Source organism: Alternaria viburni (genome assembly GCF_023758015.1).
Source record: "Alternaria viburni strain BMP 2772 chromosome Unknown scaffold_2, whole genome shotgun sequence".
NCBI lineage: Eukaryota > Fungi > Ascomycota > Dothideomycetes > Pleosporales > Pleosporaceae > Alternaria > Alternaria viburni.
Window position 1 is genome coordinate 1,733,618 of NW_026055771.1, and position 23,008 is coordinate 1,756,625.

Sequence of the window (23,008 nt, forward strand, 5' to 3'; positions counted from 1 at the left end):
CCTTTCGTCACGATACGAATCTCGTATTGTCGAACTGTTGCATTAGCAACCACGGCTTCACGGCACTGCCTTCCATCTCTTATCGAAAACTGTATGGAAATACAATCTACCATTTCGCTATTGCTATGAGATTACGCTTCGTACGATCATGAAGAAGAGGAACATCTGAACCAGCTGCTTTAGATCTTGTAATTCTTGCCATATACCTCTTTTTGGCTCGTTGCAGGCTTCCACTCAAAGTGGTGCTTGCCCTCCATTGGCTTCTTGACATTCGCGTCTGTATCACCCTTCTTGTCGAACATGTGGCTACCAAAGTAATCAAGCTCGGCTTCGTAGAATGACGTGGGCAGGTCGGTACCACTGGCAACCTTGAAGTACTCCAGGGTAGCACTAATGGCAGGTACGACTTGGTCGGTTTCTACAGCCTTGGCGACTATGCGACGAAGTGCGGGGAAGCAGTTCTTCACGTCTTTGGCCACCCGAGACGAGAAATTTAGGTTCAAGTTTTCTGGGGAGGGGTTGGACTTGAGGACCGGTGCGAGAATCTCATCGGAGATGTAGTCTGCTTGGATGATACATCCTCCGCGCCAGATCTGCCAAACTTGCGAGTAGTCAATTTCCCATTTGTTCTCTTGGTCTGCTTTCGCGATGACATTCATGCCTTGGATGTAGCTTGCGAGGCATGCTGCATATGTTGCCTTTCTGAGATCTTCGAGGAAAGCCTTCTTGTCCGTGATGTCCAGTTGACTCGGAGGGAAGCCTCCGTCGGCAGCTTTGCTAGCTTGCTCACGATCACCCCGGAAGGCAGATGCGAGACGGAAGGCGTGAGATATGTTGAGAGTGAAGGCTGGGACGTGACGCTCGATAGCTTCAGTGTTGCTCCAGACACCAGTACCCTCCTCGCCAGTGACGTCCTGGACCACCTTGTCGAGGACTTCCGAAATGACAAGAGGAGGTAATTGGGTATCTTTCTGGTTTGCTTGGTTGGGCTTATCGCTTGAGTCGCGTTTGTGGGATAGATCTGCGCCAATGGAAACGAGGAAAGTGCCGCGCTATTCGCAAGTCAGTTCAGTGAATCCATAATTTCTTGAGTTGTGAACATACCAGCTCGCCTTCTGAGTTCCATTGAGAGAGAACATCGCCAATCTCCTCGTACCCCATACCCATCTTTCGCATGATGCCCCAGGCCTCACAGATAGCGCTCATCATGCCATGCTCGATACCGTTGTGCATCATCTTCACGTAATGTCCTGCTCCACCCTTGCCGATGACACCCACGCAAGGTTTCTCGTCCTTGTCTTTGGCGGCGACCTTCTCCAGCAACGGAAGGACTTCTTTGAGCGCAGAGATGTCACCACCAGGACACATGGAAGGTCCGGCTCTCGCTGCCTGGTATCCGCCACTGACACCGCAGCCAATGTAACGGATGCCAGTGCCCTTGCATTTCTCCTGTCGCCGCTCGGTGTTCTGGAAGTGTTCGTTTCCGCAGTCTAGGATGATGTCGTCGCGGGAGAGATCTGGCTCCAGACCTTCAAGGACTTTGTCGCCGACGCCGCCATGTGGAAGAGAGAAGACTAGTAAGCGTGGTGTAGAGAGCGATTTGCAGAGGGAATCGTAGTCTGTTACCAAGTTAGTCTTCAAGTGCATCAGGGTTTATGGATTTCCGCCTACCATTATATTTTTGGACTTTTCCCTTATAGCCTTGCTTCTCAGCCTTCTCAATGACTGCATCCATTGCTTGCTCTGAAGGGTCTGAAAGCGAAACATTGACACCATCCTCAGCAAAAAGCAGGGCCATTCCACCGCCCATGCTTCCGCATCCGATCATGGCGATCTAACATAATCAGTTCTGCTAGGAATCACATGAAGAACGCGACATACATTTGTGAACTTGGACATGATGTTAGTTGAGGTTCTCCTCTTCTTGTCGTGAACGGAGAGATATCAAAAGCGAGCAGCCTAGGATGACAATATACAAGTATGTGAGGGAGGAGAAGGACGGGAGCGTCGGATCGGCGTAGTGTACGAGATTGTCGAGAAACTGGAGCATGATGAAAGGCGCGGGTCAAGGGCGTGTCATATAACAATTGAGTGACGTCGGCGGGGGTGTAGCTGGACCTAGCTCACTGCTAAAGAATGGCTGGACGGTGGCCCTTTTATCTGCTTCTTTCCGACAGTGCCGTGAGGGGTGGGGTCGTCAGCCATGATGTATGCAGGAAACAGGCACTGCATGTAAGCGTCGGACTTGGGGCCAGACACAGGGCAGGCGCGTTGAGAGAGAGAGCGAACCTGGGTCGCGTAAGTTGGGATGGAGCCGCTCTTCCACTAGCGCGAACCGCCTCGACTACGGAAACATTTGGCGACGCCGAGAGCTCAACAACGCCCTCACCACGATATCCACTCCACACCACCCACCGACCAATTACATTTCGCAGCCATGGCCGACACCACAGAAACCATGGACATTGACCAGCCCGACGTCGCGACTGACGCTAAGCCGACCACCGACAGCAACGACGCGCGCACCCAGGCAGGCGCGACAGCTGTGCGCTCCATCGAGGGCTGGATCATCATTGTCACCAACGTGCACGAGGAATGTACCGAGGAGGATCTCCAGGACATGTTCGGCGAGTTTGGTACCATCAAGAATCTGCACATGAACTTGGACAGGAGGACGGGTTACGTCAAGGTACGCGCCTGAGATTGGTGGTTATGATGAAGAGGGAAGGAGCGATGGCGGACTGACATCACACAGGGCTACGTGCTCATCGAGTATGCTACTTTGGAAGAAGCGAACGCCGCTGTCAAGGGCGCCAACGGCGAAGAATTCCTCGAGCAGAAGGTTACCGTCGACTTCGCCTTTGTACGACCACCGCCAGCCAGCAAAGGACGGGCGCGCGACCACGACAGGCGCCAAAGCGGACGCGGGGCCGGAAGAGCCAGGAGCAGGAGTCCTGGACGCGACGGAGACGATATGGACGACGAGTAACTCTTAGGCGGCAGTGGCAGTCACGCCGCTTGGTTGGTTAAAGATGCTCTCATAAGTACCAGGAGAGAACAGAAGGGTATGGTTCAAGAAGCTCAGCATCTGCTGCGCTCGCCATTTAGAGCTGTCTCGCAATACTAGCCTACCGGCTTACCTCTGTGTGGGGTAGGTCGGGCTTTGACTTGATCACTGTAAGTGCAGAACTACTACGACATACATTGACCTGGACTAATCCATCTACAGACTATCCTGTCTGTGCTTGACAAATACGTGACCACACCGCCTCGCCGCTTCGGTATTCATAGTCACGACGCATCCGATCTACATGACGTCTTTTGAAGCGGGCGTACCCATGGCCGAACGCGCCTGCGCATCGTTCGGGCTCTCCACTTCAACGTTCTCCGTGTGCCCGGTCCTCAAGTGTAGCTACTAGGAACTTCCTAGAACTGTCACATCTCACAACTTCGCAGATTCTAGCTAGCTCGCCTCTTACCACGAGGCGCCTGCACTATAAGAACCACGAAGCCACTAGTCTACGTAAGACCAGACTACCTCGTAGCACGCGAAACATAGTATAACTTGCCTGCTCGCACTCTCCAAATCTTCTTTCTTTATCTCCATCCGTCAATCAGAATTACAACATGCTCTTTTCCAACTCCTCCCTCACCCACCCATAGCGAGCCGAGATGTCTACGATTCCAACGATACCTAGGTAAAGCAAAAGATCATCTCCTGGTGGATCTATGATAACGCCTGTAGATATCACACCACTCCCTACTCAAAACTCCAACACGACCTTCCCCACACTCTTCCCACCCTCAATAATCCCATGCGCCTCTCTCAGCCCCTGCTCATCCATCCTCAACCTCCGTCTACAATGACACTTCACCGTCCCCTGATCCAGCAACCCCGCCAATTCCTCCAGTATCCGCCCATGGCTCTCAACATCGACACCATAATACGGTTTCGTGCCCAGCAACGCCCACACAAACGTCAGACTCTTTGCCATGAACTCCGTGCCGTACATCGGCATCTCTTTGTCTTGGACAATAGAGCAGATCTTTCCGAAAGGAGCGCAGATTTTCGCGGCGGGGGCGAGGTAGCCTGACGTAGGTGTGTGCGTGATGAAGATGTATTTGATGGGTACATCCAGCTTCAACTTCTCCACTTCTTCCGCGAGGTCGTTGTGGTGGTTAATCGTATGCGTAGCACCTCCTACATCTTTTGAGAAAGCGACTGTCTCTTCTCTAGACGCCGTGGTGACTACAACGGGTAAATCAAGTACCCGACGCGCAATCTGACTCGCCACACTGCCCACACCTCCTGCGCCGTTGATGATCAAAATACCAGCCTTTTCACCCTTTTGTATCTCCATCCGCTCCACTAGTGCTTCGTAAGCCGTTATCCACGTCAACGGCATAGCAGCAGCTTCTCCCCAATCCAAACTCTTTGGCTTGAGCGCTACGGCTCGCGAATCGACTAATTGGTACTCTGCATTGCTGCCTTGACGGATTGGGGAACCGGCGTAGTAGACTTCGTCGCCGGGTTTGAAGTTCTTGACATCGGAACCGATGCTTTCGATTGTGCCGGCGCCGTCGAAACCGAGGATTTGCGGGAGTGCAGGCGTGCGTGAAAAGTAGTCTGGGTAGTCGTCGTAGGTGCCGGCGCGGACTTTTGTGTCGACGGGGTTGATGGAGCAGGCGCGGAGGCGGACGAGGATGTCGTGGCCTTGGGGAGAGGGAGGTCTGGGGACGGAAATGGATTGCAGGTTTGTGATGGGGCCATATTCGGTGATTGCGATGGCGTGCATTTTGTCGTCAGATGTCAATATCTGCTACGGTTTGTAGGAAGTTCTTTGTTACTATGAGAAAGCATGGTTCTGGTAGTGTTCATCTTTTATCTTGCGGTTTCTCTAGACTCCACTGTTTGGAGCATCGCACGTAAAGATGCCATCAGAGATTGATGACGTCACGCATATGCTTCTACTTCGATATGAAGATGTCTGATGTCTCATTGTCAGCTTTGGCCGAGTTATTCCCGACTCCTTGAGACGATGCCGTAGTCGCGATGGGCACTTGACGTGTCGTGGCACGGCACATGTACTGTGGTGTCTAGGAAGAATCTGTGCGCTGGGAGGACCCGATCTCGGGAGATAGTCTAACGGCTGTGACCGAGACTTGTGCTGTGGCTTACGCATCCGAAACCTGTGCAATTGGAACAAGTAGCTAAATAGTTGAGGTTGTCTGGATTCCTCAAGTAGGCGCCTGGGCTGTAATACGGGCTAGCCACGCTCTAGTAATAGGTACATAGGTACTTTGGCACATGATCGCGAGTCGATGCAGGCCGGGGAGTACCGTCACATACGTGGTGCACGGAAAGAGGGGTTGCCTGCCGTAGACGCAGGCTGGGACGAGAAGAGGTGTAGTGCAGAAAAGCGTTGTGTTCCGTGGGGATGACTGGTGGGATCGGAGACTTAACCCTGCGGTGGAGCGAATGAGCTCATGGTGAAGCATTAGCAGCTACGGCCGTCTCCAACCACAGCGCCTTCCCATAGTAATGCCCGTAGTGATAATTGTTGCTTTTCTCGATAGATAGTCGCCACCACGGCATCTTCCCGTTTTTCCCAGGACCGCTCCAGGAGAGAGATTCTTTAGACCATCTGGACCCCAAGCCGCTACCTCGCCGTCGCCCGAAGCTTGGAAAGCCACCAATTCGGCGCGCATCGATTATTGCGCAGTGACCTGCTCCTTCCGCACACCACCCTCCCGTCTCCAAATTCGCTACCCTCGCCCTATCGCACCGCCGTATCTTGTTCGCTGGATCCGAGGCCGGCCCAAAATATCGTGACAGTCGAGTCTCCATCGTGCGCCCGCTTAATCGCATCGTGAACGGTTCTCTTGGCACTGCAATCCCGAGGCTACCTGCGTCACCACCCACCGCCCTGCGCCCACGGCAGCCTGCATACCTCTTGAGCGCTGCGACTGGTGGATAGCGACATCAGCGTCGCATGTAGAAGAACACTGCCGTCTTGCGCTCGCGGGTCATGGCTTCTTCTTAACCGCAGGAAGAGCCACCTTGCACCGGTACACGGGCCAGCAGCGATAGGGACGGCAGACGGGGATAGAGTTTCGAGTGCGCCTTCACTGTAAGGCGCCTGGCCACCATGTCACAACCTCAGTCCGACGTCTATGCCATGCTAGAATCATCCTTCAAGGCCTCGCCGAACCTCCGCCAGCCGAAACAGCTGCCGCGCCGTAGCGACGACTACCGCACCTACTCGAGGGCAGCAGCGCCCCTTAAGCGCGACTATTCCTATACCACACAGGCGACCGACGACACGGATTCGATAGCCGACAGCGAGCACAATACACCGCTCCAGTCTCCAGGCGCATTGCCGGGAGCTGACAGCGGCCTCCCGCCTACTCCGCCCACAGCTTCCCAGGACGGGAGAACTGCACAGATGCCCGAGCAACCACTACATGCCGACAGCGTCAGGAACTCGATTATATCGCAGAAATCGTCTCTCAGCACGCCCGTCAATGCGCGCAGTCCTCCCACGCCCGATCCCAGTCCTCCGCGAACCAACGCCTCCAACGGCACCAATGGCACGACTGCGACGCTCGAACGGCCACCGATATACACATATCCCTCTTCGCGCGCGGACTCCTTCCAGACTGCCAGAGAGGACCCTTTCTCCTCGGACCGCGAAGACAGCAGAGCCGCAACACCTGCCAACGACAGGCTGAGCACTGTCGAGGAAGACCGCGGACTGGGCCTGGCGTTCGAGCACGACCAGCATGATGTCACGCCCACGAACAAGCAAGGCCCGTACTTCCCCACTACTGAACCGGTGGACTCAACGGTCGGTGCTGAAGAGGACAAGGGATCCCAGGTGGTCGAGGATATCCCAGATCGGGAGTGGAACACAGACCTCATGCGGAACGTAACGGTTCGCAGAAAACGCAGAACGCCCTCCAGCACGCCTCGCAAGTCATCCGCTCCAGCGCGTATCCCGTCACCCGTCGCAAAGGACGTCGAAGAACCCGCGCCCGCCGTCACCATCGTCGAAGCCGCCTCGCCGACCCCAAGCACCCGAGCCCGACGCGCTTCCAGTCTGCGCGAACGCGTCGAAGCCAGCCACAACAGTCCCGTCACGCCCTCCATCGAGAACTTTGCGCATTCAATTGGCTGGCCCTCGGAGGGTAGAGGCATGACGGGCGAGAGGCAGCGCGACAACACCAACAAGCGACTCTCCACAGCATCAGTGGCCTCGACGGTCGTGTCGGCGTACGTTAATATCACTCCACCGCGACGAAACCCAACACTGCGACACTCTGGGCGGAACATGGCATACAGGAGAGACTACAGTTCACCTGCGAATCTCGGCTCTGAGACCCACTCGAACCGCAACTCAATGATCTCGCAGTACGACGACATGCCGCCCCATCGCCTGGTGCACAAGAGGACGAACATCGCCGACAGGAGTGCGAGGTTCAGCACCAATTCGGATGTCGGTTCATCGCGCATCATGTCCCCATCGCTGTCGTTGCGACAGAGGACTATCGATAGCTCAGCGCATACACTAGCCCATCAAGAGTCGATACGAAACGTACTTCAGCCAGCAGCGGACATAGTTAGTCGGCACAGCACAGTCGCGCGATCAGGCGGTAGCTACCACAAGCGAGTCAACTCGGCGCCGGAAGCCACCAGACGCACGCTGTCTTCGAAGCCAAGGAACTTTACAGAGCTGCGGCCCTCCGAAAGTCCTGCACCGATGGAGGATCCCGTCAAACGGATGTCTGTACGAGCACCATCACCTCCTATGCGAGCTCCATCGCCTCCTGTTCGAGCGCCGTCACCGACCCTATCGCCAAAGCCACGTCGGACGTCACCTACATCGCGCAAAAACAGAAGACAGTCACAAGTGGTTACCGATGTGAAGCTGCCGGCGAATCTCGAGAACACATTGCCCAATCTTCCCGATCAGAGCGTAGATGGGCCAGCCGAACGCGATGTCTTCATGGGTGCGAGCCATCCTGTTGAAGAGACTCGTGTGCCATCTGCGCTGACGGATAGAGTCCGTCTTCTACTTGCGGCTCGTGAGACTGCAGAGTCAGCTACTCTAGTTGACTCTAAGCAAAATCCTGCTACATCTGAGAACCTGGAGAAGTTTTCGCCGCTGAAAGACACTTCACCTCATCTGCGTCAGGGCGCAAGGCCAGTCTCGTGGGCAAAGCGAGCATCTCTCTCTCCCGAGATGGCAGTGCGTCCCATCTTGAAGGACCGTACATCGACGGACGAGGTGAAACGCCGCAGCAACGCATCGCGCCCTGATTCTGGAGACCATGGCCGCGTCAGTTTCGACCAATCCGCTTCTCGGTCTGCTTCGCGGACTGAAGAGCATGCTAATGCTCGGCACTTATACTCTCAATCGACGCCGTTCTCACAGTTTTCCGATACGGTTGAAGTCACTGAGGCGACTGCTGTGAGCATCTACCCCCACAACAACCACTCACTGCTCGTTGTACAGCAGTCACGCGGGAATTCACTGTTGCCAGAGCAGCGTCAAATAACTGGCAACACCTATCTCACACCGCAGGACGACCGTGAGGTGCGGAGTACGCCCAGTCCGCCATTCGTAGAGGCACCTGAGGCACCTCAACAAGCTCGCGAGGAGGTTGACGAGCCCTACCCACAGCCCACTCTGACTTTCGAGCCCTCGACACCCCCAACACAGTTCGACCTACCTCAGCCTGATGGTGTAGAATCGCCTCTCACGAACCCCCGAGACCCACCGGAGCCACCCATCATCAAATTTATCCCTCCCACCCCCATGGAAGAACTCGAGAACCAACTGGTACCCCCGCCACCAGGACCACCGGAGCGCTCTGATTCGCATCCCCAGCGCCGATTGTCTGTCCTCCAGCGAGCGCGGCGCTACTCCGACAACCTCATCACACCACTCTTCGGTCGCGCCTCCAACAACCGAACACGGTACACCAGCGACCCATTCAAGCAGCACATCCACCGCAACCCCTCCGTCCCCAGCGTCAACGAAGAGGACGGCACCCTCCACCCCTTCTGGCGCCCCCGCGGCTTCTGGGACGGATTCGAAGACGGCGACTCGGAAGACGACTCGGACGAAGACAGCGGCCTCCCTTCCGGCGGCGACACCAGCGACATCGAAGACCCAGAGCCAGAACCCTTACCCTCGCGCCCCCGCCGCGCCAGCACCATCAGCAACAAGCTCAAAGGGGGTTTCCGCGGCAGTGGCGGCTTCCTCATCGGCAACTCCATGGGTCTCGAACGTGCTGGCACGAACAAACGCCGCCACCACATCACCCTGCCTCCTCACTTCCGCACCCCCCGTACAGCGCGCCATCTCGCCTCCCCCGACAAAGTCATAATCCAAGCCCCCACCGCGCCTCTCGGCCGCCACCGCAGCGGCGGCATATCCAAACGCCGCTCAAGCCACGACCTCCGTCGCACAAATTCCCTACCCGACAACGTCTCCACCGTATCCATCGAGTACGAACAGAGTCGGCGTGGTAGGGGGTCCTGGCGCCAAGGCAAGAGTCTGCCCGGCTTAAAGAAATACCACGTCCAATACATTGGTATTTCGGGTGTTAAAGAAAAGTTGAGGGAGCGACGGACGGAGAAGAGGCGCGAGAAGATTCGCAGGAGTATTGGGAGTAGGTATTATGTTGATCCTGTTGGTACTGGGTCGGTGTAATACCTCTCTTTTTGACATTTTTTTTTATTTGCGAGCAGGCAGAGGAACGGCGTTCCTGTCTCAGCCTTTTTGTTTTCTGCGAGTAGTTGGATTCCCCATTATTTCTTTGGTCCTAGCACATATATATATTGCATGTCCCCCTTTCCTCTTTCTTTCTTTTACGACGTCACGACTTGTTCTGCATTTTTGGCTATATACCTGGATAGGTTTGGGATTGTTCATTGGGCATCGGAATTCGCTGCTGGTATTCTTTCGGTCAGTTTCCTTTTGCGTTTGGGAAAGCGGGAGCGTAGGCGCGAGACAACAAGTAAAAGACTCGCTCGCTCGCTGCATCTGTATAGCATACTATCTATACACGTAATACATCTTCACATCACATCACACATTCACAAACATGTCACCAAATCTGCATCAATCGCTCAATCAAGTTCCAGTACCCATTTAACATAACAGTTAGACAGAATGTTATCATGTGAATCTTTACATAGATATAGTTATTAGATGCATTCTTCTCCATATGAAAGCGTCAAAATGAATCTCACGCTAGAGAGAATTATCGTTTACGGACAGGATACCACCATACCAAGAGAGATGCACACTCCAGAGATCTTAGAACAAAGAAATAACATTGGTATCGAAACTACACTCAGAAGAGAAAGTCGACTCTAGGAAGAAACTAGGAGAATAGGACCTAGGTCAAAAGAGAAGACAACCAGAAAGAAGAGAACCCTGGCCCACCCGATGCGGCCTTTTGCCTTTCATCAGACCCCAAAATCTATCCCATCCCATCCCACCCTACCTTTGCATCAAAGCGCAAAACTCCGTCTTCCCCTCTCCACATCCTCAATCCACTCCCTGAGCACACCCATCCGATCCTCCTCCAGCCCCTCAGCATCCCTCCCCCCATCAACATCCGTATCCCCGCGCCTCCCCCTACTAGTAACCATCTCGCTCCTCGCAAAACTAACCCTCGAGCCATTCCCTTTCAACTGGCCCAGCCTACCCAGCGCACTTGCTTTCTAAGCCCCAGGATTAGGCGTCGTGCTCCTGTCCCTCCTGAGTAGTCCCCTGCGCTCTGCAGTCTTGGGTCGCGGACTCACGCTGCCAGACGGACTGCCTCCGCTCTCACTAGGCGTGAAGCTACTGCGTATCGACACCATGCCCTTGCCCACACCGACGTTTTGCTCTGCGCCGCTACCCTGGTCTGAGATGGTGAATTGGGTTTCACCCAACTCCTCGTCTCGGCCGAATTTACTGTGGTCTTTGACGACGAGTTTGAAGAAGGCGTCGGCCGTGCAGTTTGTCTTGAAGCTCTCTTCGGAGGGGTCGAATTGTACGGAGCCTTGGGGCGCTTTGATGTGGTCGGTCTTGTGGATTTCCTTCTTGCCGAGCGAGATGTGCACGCGCAGGTTGGTGCCGGCAGGGAAGCCGTCGGCGGAGAGGACGGTGATGTTGGCGGTGCCTTGTTCGGCGCCACCGGGGCCGGCGTTGTCGCCGAAGCGGCTGTGGAAGCTTTGGGCGCCCCAGCTGCGGTGACGGTTGTGGTTGTTGGAGTCTTTTGTTGGGGTGTTGGGCTCGCCTTCGATGGATATCATGGGTGTGTCGGCGGAGGGACGGTCGGATGTGGAGGGACGGGCGAGATCTTCTTCGTCGGGGGCTTCGCCGCGAGACTTTCTACGCTTGAAACCGCGACCCAGGAAGGTACCTGCACGGACTACGTTGCCACCGACAAAGGCCGCTCCTTTACCAACTCCCTTGACGGGCGCGCCAATGACTTTGCCGGGGACAGCAAAGGTGCCGGAGAATGTACTGGAGCCTTGACGAGATCGAACGACATAGTCTGGCTTGAACAACATTCTAAGTCGGATGGCGCCTGACTTGCCGTCGAGGGCAAGCGTAACTTCTTGTTGCTGGAAGGGCTCGAGGATTTCCAGGTTGATAGATGATTTGCCAAGGAAGTCGGCCTTGTCACCGAAGTCCCAGTCGTAAACGTTGACGACGAAGTCAGCTGCTGTTCGACTTCGTACAGGTACTTCGAAGTACTCGTTCCATGCTGGGTGGAGCGTCTTCTTCTGCGTCTTGGTCTTGTACACCTCCTTGTCGTTGAGCATAAACTTGCAGTAAGGATCTGAGAAACCGTTGCGGTCCGCAGCTGGAAGATCTGCCGCATCGAGCACATCGACTCGGAGCGTACCCTGGTTGTTGAAGGATTCGCTGGGATCGAGACGCATCTTGACGGGAATGTACTTAAGCATGACCGTGATCTTGTTATCGCGTCCGTTCTTGTCCTTGAGCGTGAACTGAGTAGGCGTGTGCAGAGACCTTCGTAGCGTATCAATCGTGTTTCCTGTCAGCTTAGCAATGACGTGATCTCCATGATCGTCACCGTCGTTGTCGATGTGCTCGATAATTCGGAGGGTGATCTTGGAAAAGTCGAGCTCGCGGATCATCGTGTCGCCAACTGCATACCGTTAGCTTGGTACATCGTGAAGGACTTCACACAACCCACCATCGTTGAAAGTCATCTTGTTGCTGCGGATCTTCGTGCTAGAATAGCTGGCATACGCCATGTCATCCATAATAACATCGACGTGGCCACCAGTCCTTGCGAATTCACCTTCAATGAGCTTGAACACAAGCAGACCAGATTCTACATCACGTTAGCCAAGACTCGTAAATATGATATAAGGATACGGGGTCAGGTTGCAGGTCAGGGTGAACCAACTGAACAAGCCAAACTCCACTGTATCCTCATAGTCGGCATGCGACCTACCATACTGCTGCAGATCGTCCGCAGTAAGCTTCAGCTTCTCGATCTTCGGCTTCTCAGGAATCGACTCTGCTTGTTGGAGCTCGTTCTTCTCAAGCTCCTTGGCCATGTCCTTCTCGTTCGACTTGAGTGATGAGATAGTGCCTGCGGTCTCCGACCTGGCGATGGTCGAAGCGTTGGATACGACACGTTGGTGGCTGAGCTTAGATCCGTTGGACACAGGCCGGGCGGCGCCGTTGGATTTAGTCTCCTCCTCTTCTTCCTCGTCCTCTTCGGGGTCCCACGTGGGGTATGTAGGGTAGAAGGAGCAGGTGTAGTTGAGAGTGCCCTTGGGCTGAGAGGAACCAGCCAATCGGAGAGCTCCGGCGGTAGGCTGCTTCTGTTCATGTTCGAGGTACTCGCCATTCTCGTTTTGTTGGATATAGTCGCCAGCCGAAAGCTCGATATGTCCCAGGGGACGATCCTTGCCGAGATTCTCCTCGTCCATGACCTCCAGTGTAAGCTTCTCGCGGACAGTGTGGACAGGGACATAGACAACCTCATCCCAGTCAGGGTCGAGGTTGTTCTTGAAAACGACGGTTCGGCCCTTCTCAATACCAGAGAGTAGAACACGGACGTATGGATCCGACTTGCCCAGGGCTTCGAGGTTACGAAGTCCGCGCGCGCTCTGGAAGTGCAGTCGCATTACACCGATGGGAGTAAGATAACCACTGGAAGAGACAGCACCCTTTAGAGCAACGGGCTTCCAATCAAGCTTCATCTTCACGCGGCCGCTCGATGTACCTGCGAGGTTGTACCACTCATGACCCTTGGCCATGAGCTCAAGCATGTCGTCCATCGTGATTTGGTAGGTACCAAGAATAGGGTCAGCTGCGAGGTCACGGTCGTCCTTGATGACTAGACCCAGCTTAGCCTTCTTGCGGTCGGTGATGAGCATTTCCTTGGTTGCGTCTGGCCAGATAGGTTGGTTTGTCCTCTTCATGACTCGCGACTTGTGGATCTCATGGCCATTCAGGAGGAGGACGGCGTATGGGCTGAGCTGCCCGATCATGCTCTTGCTACCATCCATATCCTTGGCCTGTTCAACAGTGAACTTGCAAATACCCGTGCGCGACTCTAGTGGAGGCTCCTTGGTGCCGTCTTCCAGCGTAGTGCCTTCAAGAACAGGGAAGAAGCGTACATCCGCTGTCACGAGACCACGGGCGCGACCTCCTGACATGACCTCTAGTTGCATGTTCTCGTGGTCAGGATCCTCCTCTAGCTGTTCTAGCGCAAAGGTAGCGGTACCGAGCTCCTTGTCCTTGCGAATGTCGTTGTAATCGAAGAGATTGATGGTAAGCGAGTCCTTCAGGGAAGTTACGATGATGTTGACAGTCTCATTCCAGCGAGGATTGGCACTCTCGTGCACCGTCTTGGTACGTGCAAGCACGTTGCGGTTGTTGATGGAGACCGTGGCATAGGGATCAGGAGTACCAGAAAACTTGTCAGGGTTCTTGAGGCCTTGAGCACCGTGGAAGTGGACTTGCAGAACACCGATAGCTTGGTCGACGGGGTTGCCCGCAAGCATCTTGGCGATCTCGATGGGGAACACATTGGGGTCGTACATCATCGGGCCCAGGTTAGCATGGATCTGCTCCATGATGAAAGTCTCCAGTCCGGGGATGAAGTTGATATCGAAACCAAAGGTCTCTCCACCCAAGGGCTTGCAGACGTAGTCGATGGTCGGGCGCTCTAGGAAAGACATCTCGACCTTCTCGATATGAGGAAACGGCAGCTGTAGCTTGAACTTCAGGCGCATCAGACCGGAAAAGGCCATGTCTTCTACGATGACATCCAGACCCTTGCTGACAAGGCCCTTTCCGATGCGGATCTCTAGGACGATCTTCGGGTTAATCTTGTTCTTGATCTGCCTCGCGGTAAGATCAGCGACGTCGTTGGGCGTGAAGCTGAACTTCCAGTCCATAAGAACGATATCGTCCTGTGTCTTTGGGTACGTCTTCACATGCTCTAGTCGCGGGGGTTTCGTTCCCAGGACGAAGGTCTTCATCTTTAGACTGTCCAAGAACGCCGGGGTCGAGGTCGAGAGAACCTGGTCCACGGTGCCCACAATGGTGTCACACAGAACAGGCGCGTAGATGGGCCAGAACTTGACGAGGAAGCTGTTGATCCACTCCAAGCTCTCCGTGTCCGTCTCCAGCTTGTTCTTGGCCATCTCGCGGTTGAGATCGTCGCGCGCATTGCGGCGCACGCGACGAATCGAGGTTCTGTAGTAGGTGCCGCAGACGGCCATGAAGATCATGATCCAGCCCAGGCCACCACCAAGGATACCGACGACCCACGAGCTCAAGCATGCGAAGATGATGATGCCTGTGTTGTGGTACCAGTCGCCAAAGAACTTGTCCTCTATCCTGCCTTCCAGCCATGTCTGGTGGTCGGCCAGGGAGGCTTCTTCCTCCTCCTTGTTCTCGGAGCCTGGCATGCCGAATCGCGGCGCCCATCCGACGCGATCCCACCGCGCATCGTCGTCGAGTTGTTCGGGCACATGCCCATTGGCTTTGGCTTCCTCGGGTGTCTCTATGGCGCCCGCCTTGGTAGGCGAGGGGAGGTCGTATTCGCCCGGGCCGTTGTCGTCGGCATCGGATACGAGGGCCGTCGCGTTCTTGTTGCGCTCGTGGTGGAAGTTTGCGGGGACGCGCGCTCGTGCCTGTGCCCGCTTCTGCTCAGGACTCGCATCGGGGTCGAATTGGAAGGCAGCGCTGCCGCCTGCCTGCGCCTGATCGACGAGGGATTTCTCCGCCTGGTTCGCCGTGATGGAGGAATTGGGGTCTTTGGCGGCGTCGAGCAGGCCTTGCTGCTTCAGCTCGGATTCGCGCGATGCGGTAGCCATGTCGGCGATGTGGAGCGGAGGTCCGACCCGCTGACGTTGCGCTGCAGTTGCAAGATGTCTGGCGCGCAATTGAATGCTCGCGGTCGAGGGAGGGGCGGGACTTGGGTGAGGAACCCCAGGAAGGTGAGCGTAGAAGATAGAGCGAGCGGCTGGGAGGTGTTGGGGTTCTGGAAACCTGTTGTTTGGCTGGTTAGCTTTCCTTGGTAGACGGCGGCAGCTATGCTTTAGCGATACTGCAGCTGTACGCGGATGGCTGGCACTAACTCGCCGAAGTAATTCCTGGTTCCCGGTGAGAACGGGAGAAAAAAACAAAGGAAAGGCCGAAGGAAGGACTATAGTTCAGGGTTCATGAGAAATTGATGAAGAATTGAATCGCACGCGGTCCTACTCGCAATCAGGAGCTCGCGAGAGGTGTTGGTTAGCAGCTGCGTCGAGCGATGACTAGCATCCCTCACGGCGATCCCCGAGCTCCCCTGCACAGCCACGCTTATGACATAGCGATCCACGCGTAATCAGCGACACGAACCATTCCGATGTTTTTCCATTAATCTACTGCCGTCAGCCATTCACGCGTCGATTGCAACAACCCCGTCTACGCTCCCGTCTATCGTGACACTATCCTTCTGCAGGGCTCGCATGGCGTTCCCATTGATTTGGCTAATCAGTAGCTCAGGGTCCATCCCGCACAGCTAGTTGGTGCCAAACGCACACCTCCGCACTATCTTGAGCAACCGTTACACCCCATACAGTCAAGAAACTCGGCAGGTCTCTGTAGGCTACACGAAGACAACACATGTAAATTGGATAGTATGATGTCACTGCAGGTTTCTACTTGTATTCTTGATATCCCTACCATAACACGTTATAGCAGGCAACGCCGCTAGTGTCCAAGGTTGTTTTCTAATTTGGACATCTGGCACGTGATAGCCCTCCACCACCTCCCGACCTCGGGAGGTCTCCTCGCGTACCTGGGCCGTGCACCACAAGTAACTGTTACACCGCCCCATCATCTCCGAACACTTTCCCTACATCTTGCACAAAGAAGGAACTGGAACAGGTGTCTCTGTTCTTACCGCAACTTGTCAGAGCGAAGACTACTGCAATACCTGCATAGAAAAAAAAACAATCGTGAAGCCTGCACCTCATATGCAGGTGCAGCCACGGGTCTCAAACCGTGTGTCACACAATGTATTGAATTCGATACCAAGTCTATGTATTACTAGCGTTACGGTGTCACCATACGTGCATCGTCAGTGTTGCATCGTGCAAGCTCTTTGCGAGCTGAACTGAACATACCCGGTCCACTACGCCACAGATCATCCAGACCAATCCACCCAACTCCATAGACCCCACCATCACCACCCACACGGCATAGCCGATGGGTCGAACAAAGCCTTCCAGAACCCACCGATCCATCCCACTTGATAAACTGTTCCTGCTCAAAATTCTTTAAGCAGCCTCATGAACTGGCCCCTAACACTCTGACTCCTGCTGCAACCAAAATCTTAGTAAATGAAATCCCACAACAAAAAGCTTAAGCGACAGGATATTTCCGGCCAGACACACCGTCCTGCACCCCAGACACATACCTATGCACGCGGGGATCTCGCACCCGGTCTCTGTCTCGATCTCGATCTCTTTCGCGACTGTCGTCTCTGTCTCTGTCTCTGTCCTCGTAGCTAGAGTTTCTCTTATCGCGGTCTCTATCTCTGTCCCTGTCTCGGTTGCGGTCTCTATCTCCACTTCGATCATGGCGATCGTCCCATTCGTCTTTGACTCTATCGTGACTGCGTGTGCGGGCTGAATCGCGGGCACGTTCGCGCGGGTATTCGACGTCTTCTGAGTGGCGGCGGTGGGAGCGGCTACTACCGCTTCCCATGGCGTATGGGTCGCGGTCGCGATGGTGTCTCTCTCTGTCGCGATCGCGCTCTCGTTCGCGCTCACGAATGTAGGGTGGTTCAGCGTCTCGAGGTGGACTTACAGGATGCACAGTCTGGGGACCCCATCGCACGCTGCTGGACGGGACGGGTCTGTAGCTGGTGCGTGGGGGCATGACAGGTCGTGAAAGGTAGTATTGTTGCTTTTGTGCTTCGCGCTGGGCTTGCGCAACTTGGGTCGCGAAGAGTGGCGATTGAGTTGGTACATATACGTGCTGGGGAGATGTTGCCGTTGAATTTCCTTCGTATACTCGGACTGGGTCGTGTTGATTTGAGTAACGGCGCGCCTCATTGTAGGCGGGAAAATAGCCCGGCTGCGATATGGGCGGCTCGTGAGATCGATGGGTACGCAGTACAGGATTTTGCCGCCGAGGAGACGGGCGATCTGGATCTGAGTCGGAGTCTGTTGTTGATAACGAAGATTCACGTCGCGGTGGGTGTGGACGCTTGTGGGCGGAATATCGGGGACCTGGTTGAGGGATAGGCGCAATGGGTGTGGCATCTTCATCTGAGTACCCATCGCTTCCGTACCCGGTGCGGTCTGGAATAATTCTCTTTCCGGCGATTCTTGTACTCAGAGGATTCAGCATGTGTCTCACCCTTGAGATAATAGCCCCCGGCCTTCCATGGTCCTCTGCGGGCCTTGGAGATTGCTTCGAGACATGGCGCATGAAGGTCGGCCGCGGTCTTCCATTCCGATAGAGCGGGTCTTCAAAGTAGCGGTACGCGCCGGACTTGTCATCGGCTGAATTTCCCTCGCTGTCCGTCGAAGTACGCGGTTTTGGCTCCTCAGCCGCACTGCCCCCATTGAGCTCCTCTTCCGCCTCCTTCTTAAGCCTGGCGGCAACGCTCTGATACCACGTCTCCATCGCATCATCCGGTTTCTCTGGGAAGCACTCCTTGGGTAGGATTTTAGGGAAGGTGCCCCCCGTTTCCAGATCGGGTATGTCATCCAACTCCACCGCCTTCTGTAGGAAAGGCACATGCTCTTCTGGCCCTAGCAGCAACTGTATTGTCTGCCATGTCACAAAGCCGTCCTTCTTCAGCGCAGGTATGGTAGGACTCGAGTAGCCGTCGTCGTCTGGTGCTGGTTGTAGGCTGTGGAATGCGCCGAGTGACCGATATATGAACGCGACGGATGAAGGTGGTGTGTCTGTGAATAGTACGTCGTAGTCGCCCCCAACACTGCGATACCAGGCTGCGATTTGCGATGGCGTAAGATCAGGCGAGTCGCTTGATCCGAACTTCTGGCTCTACCGTGGCGCATTAGCTTGAGGTCTCCCAGTGGACATCTAAAAGCTACACTCGACTCACAATGACGTAGGCGATGCCCTTCAACAGGCGATCCAGCAACGGGGTCCCGCATTTATCTTCCTTGAAAAGGTAACCCCAGAAATCGTATGCTTCGCGATGCGCCGCATCCGCTTGCGCTAGGTTCGCGGCGCGTTCGTCCTGGAACTCGTTATGGGGCATAGGTTCGGGTGACATTCTGTCGATGGGTGGGAGCAATCGCTATTAATGGGCTCAGGCATGCAAATCTTCGGCTCGATGCTCGGAGCTGATGCTCGTCAGGTTGCGATCAACCCCGCTGCGTGCGACGCGAGGATGCAGGCGTGTGGAACGCGACAAAACGGCGTCAGGAAGCCACGGCTGCTTATATCAAGTGCTGTTCGCCGCTATCAGCAGGCATCATCGCTATGTAAGATACAGGTGACTGGCCGACTGCGCCTCTGCACTGCGCAGGAACCGGGAGATTGGTGGGGGTTGTTGTTCGCGGGTTGGGTTGGCTGCGTGGCTGGTGACATTCTGACATCACCGCGGTAGGGCCGCAAGGCTGAGATGGCGTGAGGCCGCAATCAGGCACCATTTCTTGGAAGTAATAAGCTGCAGATGGGTCAGTTCTTTGGGTTGACATGGATCTTCTCCATACTGGAGATTAGCTTACTACTAACCACATCTTACTAGCTTCAAACACAGCGTGTGGTGAACTCGAGCAACAACGAATGGATCATTATGGATTGTATTCAAGATGCATTTTGTCTATGATGATACGTGAATCATGGACATGCGTGACTATTACGCCCCATTACCGCCTGAGTCTTTTGCTCAAGTACGTTGCAATGCAGTCATCCCTCGTTACCAGTGGCTAAAGAAGACCTGTATCCTCAAAAAATCTATAAGAACTGTGAAGAAAATGTCGACAACCACTCTAGTGCTCGAGCAGCCTGAGCGAACCCTGGACGACGACGTTCTCGAGGATGGAACCCGGGGGAATGTCGATGGTGGAGCCCTCGGTCGCAACAATGATGACAGTGCCCTTGAGGGTGACACCACGGCCAAGGTTGACGGGACCGGTGATGGTCAGATGATCAAGCTCGACAATCTTGGGAATGGAGGGAATGCGGGCCTGGAAGCTGGAAACCTTCTTGAAGTCGCTGCCGAGCTTGATCAAGGGAGCAGGGCCGAATCGGTTGGGGTCAATCACCAGCTGGCCGTGCTGCAGTGTGTACAGATCCGACTTGACCAGCATCAGGTCAGAGCAGGTCTTGACGGGCAAGAAACGCTTCCGGGGAACGTTGACACCGTGCGCGTTCTTGAAGTGCTTGATGGCGGCACCGACAGCGGTCTCGAGCTGGAGAACCGAGATGTCGGCCTCGCCCTTCTTGTCGGCAGGGATGGACTTGCCGTTGGGGATGATCTCCATGGCAAGCTCGTTGGCCTCAACAACGCGCTTGATGGCGGCGAGGTTCATCCAGATGTTGTTGGTGTTGAAGTACTTGAACTTCTTGATCGACTTGAACTCGTTGACGTGCTCCTTGGGAACCTGGGCGATTTCAAGCAGACGGACAGAGCCCTCGTAGTCAATGATGGTTCCACCCTTGACATCAGCCTTGGTCTTGTCTGTCAGCTCCATGATGTACTCGGCCTGGGAGTCGACCATGTGCTGGAGAATGCGGAGATCGACAACGGCACCCAAGTTGTCGGCGTTGGAAAGGAAGATGTACTCGATACCACGGTCCATGAGCTTGTCAATCATGCCGGTGTTGTAGAGAGACTCGAAAACGTCACCGTGACCAGGGGGGTACCAGTTGGCGATGTCGGACTTGTTCTCCTTGGGAGCGGGCAGGAGCGAGTCCTTGAGGATACGGGGGTATCTTGACTGGTTGAAGGTGAGGATGTCGATGTTGTGGCCCTCGTACTTCTTGATGATGCTGGCAGTGTCGGTGTCGGTGTTGAACGAGTTCATCAGCACGAACGGCACGTTGACATCGTATGTGCGGTTGAGGTACTCGATCTGTCGTACTGACAGGTCCAAGAAGGACATGCCATCACGGACCTCGATGACGGACTTGGGGCCAACGCAACCCATGGAGGTACCGAGACCACCGTTGAGCTTGACAACCGCCAACTTGTTCAGGTATTCGACAGCCTCGGTGTTGGCCAGCTCATCGTAGCTGACGACCTGCTCGGCCTTCGGGGGAGCGATGCGGTTCCAGTCAATGGCAGTGCCCTTGGCCTTGTCGTTGAGGTATCGGCGGAACAGAGCGAAGAAGTTGTCCATCTCAGTCTCGAAGTACTGTAGTGGGTCAGCATACGCTCAGAATGACGTATTCTCCAAATGCCCCTCCAAACACGTTCACGGCTTGTAGTCATGGGATTGACCCACGCAAGCATATCGAAATGTGTAGGTGGCAGATGAAGATGGAGGGGTATAGAAGGATTGCGACTGACCTTCTTCTCAGCGGGGTCTGTGACGGTGTCGGCGAGCTTGTTGAGCGCATTGCGCATTTGCGAGGCGGCGACATTGGTGGATGTGTTCTCGAAAGCCTGTAAAGTCGTTGTTAGTTGATTGAAATCGAATTCGAGGTGTTGGAGTTGTTGAGACGGTACGTGTTGTCACCACGACATCACTCCCGCGGGGAGTAGGCGATGCGAATGCGGGGCCAATACTCGAGAGTGGCAGCGAACACCAACTCAGATGGATCGCCTATTCCGCTCGTAGGAAATCGCCTTGACGTCTGGCCGAACGGCGTATTGCGATCGACCAGCAATCGTGGCCGCTCAATGCCAGCTCTCCTCGGTCCCCACCATACCCATGTCGAGACAACGGGAAGCGGTGAGGATAGCTGCGTCCGCTGTGCAGCAACAAAACCAATGCAAGCAAGCAGCGCTGGAAAAAGCAAGACGCACGCCGGACAACTGCAGAAACAGAGAGAAAGAGTACTTACCACGTGGGACTGCGACTTGCCGTGATGGCGTTGGGATGAGAAGCCACCCTCGCCGCCCTCAGCAGCGGAGGGCTTCAAGTGAGAAGGAATCGCGCGAGACGCCATTATGTATGCTTGAGGGGAAAAGAGGTTGTTCCGTGAGGAGAGAGTGGTGTAGGGAACAACAAGTGTTGGGGAGCTGGTCTCCTTAAAGGCAATGGGTCGCGCTTGGCGTTGAACGTGGGGCAAGTCGAGAACAAGCTATGGCCTGGTAACGAGAACAGGCTCGGGGTTTGATGGGGATGGTGAAGAGACGGTGTGAATTTGCCTTTTATACGTGCAGGTCATTGCCGCTCAAGTACTAGAAGGGCAGTTACGACCGCAGCATCTCTGCATGGCAACGGCCACGCCACCAATAGTGCCTGCCCACGACGAAGTTTTGATACTTGCTTTCACACCATCATCAGCCATAGTGCAGCCATTACACCTCCTGTGCAATAGCTTGGGCTAGTAGCTATCTTGACCCCAGCTATTCTGGTATCAGATTACAGCCCTCGAGCTGTTTCACCCAGCTTCTCACTCAGCTCTCACTCAGGTCTGACCACGTTACTGTATCGTGGCTTCACAACAGTTACACTTCCAAGTCTTCGCACCATCCCGCGTCTGCCCGAGTCAACAGTGACTATCGAATGGCTGCGCGGCCGCCTATCTGCTCGACCTCACGATGCACAATTGTTGAATAACTTTTCGGAGAGCTATGTCGATAAATTGAAAAGCCCCTCATCTGGCCGCCGCGCTAGCAGGGGGCTGCAGTCAGCTTGACGTCGCGCAGAGACCGCTCTTCCGACTTGCTCCCCAACAGACTTCCCCGGCTGGGAAAGTTGCATTTTTTTCCACAGTGGCGACTGCGCGATGCAACGCGGAGGCGAATGCAGCGGGGTTTCGGGTGATCAAGGGTCTTTTGCATCTGCATATCGCGGAAGAGACTTGGGATGAAAGATAGTGGCTGCAGAAGTGGAAAGTGGCAGTGGCGCAGGTACACGTCTGCATCGCTCGGACCACGTGGGGGATCTTCTGCTACTAAGTCGGTGTATTCACGCAACAACGATGCCCATGCTACGACAACAGCCTCAAGAACGCCCACCTCCACTACACATGCCCGTGTTGAAACTTTGCGGGAATTTACTTAGACTATTTCTCGAATTCCGACAAGGGCCATTGATCGCATTATGCCCAACAACAAGAATACCATTTAGGTGTACCAATGGCCCAGCCTGGAGGAACTCGCGATACCAGGAACCGAAATGGCAGAAGCTTCTACAAGCTTAGACGCTTGGCGGTTCCCGACTTCACGCCGTCAGGCTGTAAGACAGGGACAGCTATGGAAGTGGAGACTGAATCGGTACCGGTTGCGCTAACGTACCTCCCCTAGCACAAGTCAGGAACAGACATCGTTAGCTGTGCCCGTGGCTGGCGTCCGAGAAAAC

General features: G+C 54.9%; 7 protein-coding genes across 7 annotated transcripts; 2 read left to right on the plus strand and 5 right to left on the minus strand.

Annotated features, from left to right (window-relative positions):
- Positions 1-179: 179 nt before the first annotated feature.
- J4E79_001533 (uncharacterized protein) lies at positions 180-1,899 on the minus strand (the record flags this gene model as incomplete). Its single annotated transcript, XM_049350442.1, has 4 exons — positions 180-1,052; positions 1,105-1,619; positions 1,672-1,834; positions 1,882-1,899. 4 exons carry the CDS (start codon positions 1,897-1,899, stop codon positions 180-182), a joined length of 1,569 nt encoding a protein of 522 aa, XP_049215601.1.
- Positions 1,900-2,437: 538 nt separating this feature from the next.
- On the plus strand, positions 2,438-2,989 carry RBM8A (RNA-binding protein 8A; the record flags this gene model as incomplete). Its single annotated transcript, XM_049350443.1, has 2 exons — positions 2,438-2,689; positions 2,756-2,989. 2 exons carry the CDS (start codon positions 2,438-2,440, stop codon positions 2,987-2,989), a joined length of 486 nt encoding a protein of 161 aa, XP_049215602.1.
- A 775-nt stretch (positions 2,990-3,764) lies between these two features.
- J4E79_001535 (uncharacterized protein) lies at positions 3,765-4,796 on the minus strand (the record flags this gene model as incomplete). The annotated part of the gene is made up of 1 exon (XM_049350444.1): positions 3,765-4,796. The coding sequence occupies one exon, from the start codon at positions 4,794-4,796 to the stop codon at positions 3,765-3,767; it is 1,032 nt and encodes a 343-aa protein (XP_049215603.1).
- Positions 4,797-6,149: 1,353 nt separating this feature from the next.
- On the plus strand, positions 6,150-9,719 carry J4E79_001536 (uncharacterized protein; the record flags this gene model as incomplete). The annotated part of the gene is made up of 1 exon (XM_049350445.1): positions 6,150-9,719. One exon carries the CDS (start codon positions 6,150-6,152, stop codon positions 9,717-9,719), a length of 3,570 nt encoding a protein of 1,189 aa, XP_049215604.1.
- Positions 9,720-10,738: 1,019 nt separating this feature from the next.
- Positions 10,739-15,376, minus strand: J4E79_001537 (uncharacterized protein; the record flags this gene model as incomplete). The annotated part of the gene is made up of 3 exons (XM_049350446.1): positions 10,739-12,180; positions 12,229-12,369; positions 12,493-15,376. 3 exons carry the CDS (start codon positions 15,374-15,376, stop codon positions 10,739-10,741), a joined length of 4,467 nt encoding a protein of 1,488 aa, XP_049215605.1.
- Positions 15,377-17,353: 1,977 nt separating this feature from the next.
- On the minus strand, positions 17,354-18,801 carry J4E79_001538 (uncharacterized protein; the record flags this gene model as incomplete). The annotated part of the gene is made up of 3 exons (XM_049350447.1): positions 17,354-17,854; positions 17,913-18,566; positions 18,628-18,801. 3 exons carry the CDS (start codon positions 18,799-18,801, stop codon positions 17,354-17,356), a joined length of 1,329 nt encoding a protein of 442 aa, XP_049215606.1.
- Positions 18,802-19,522: 721 nt separating this feature from the next.
- On the minus strand, positions 19,523-21,647 carry FYU1 (putative UTP--glucose-1-phosphate uridylyltransferase; the record flags this gene model as incomplete). Its single annotated transcript, XM_049350448.1, has 3 exons — positions 19,523-20,890; positions 21,046-21,141; positions 21,543-21,647. The coding sequence occupies 3 exons, from the start codon at positions 21,645-21,647 to the stop codon at positions 19,523-19,525; spliced, it is 1,569 nt and encodes a 522-aa protein (XP_049215607.1).
- Between the last annotated feature and the right edge of the window lie 1,361 nt (positions 21,648-23,008).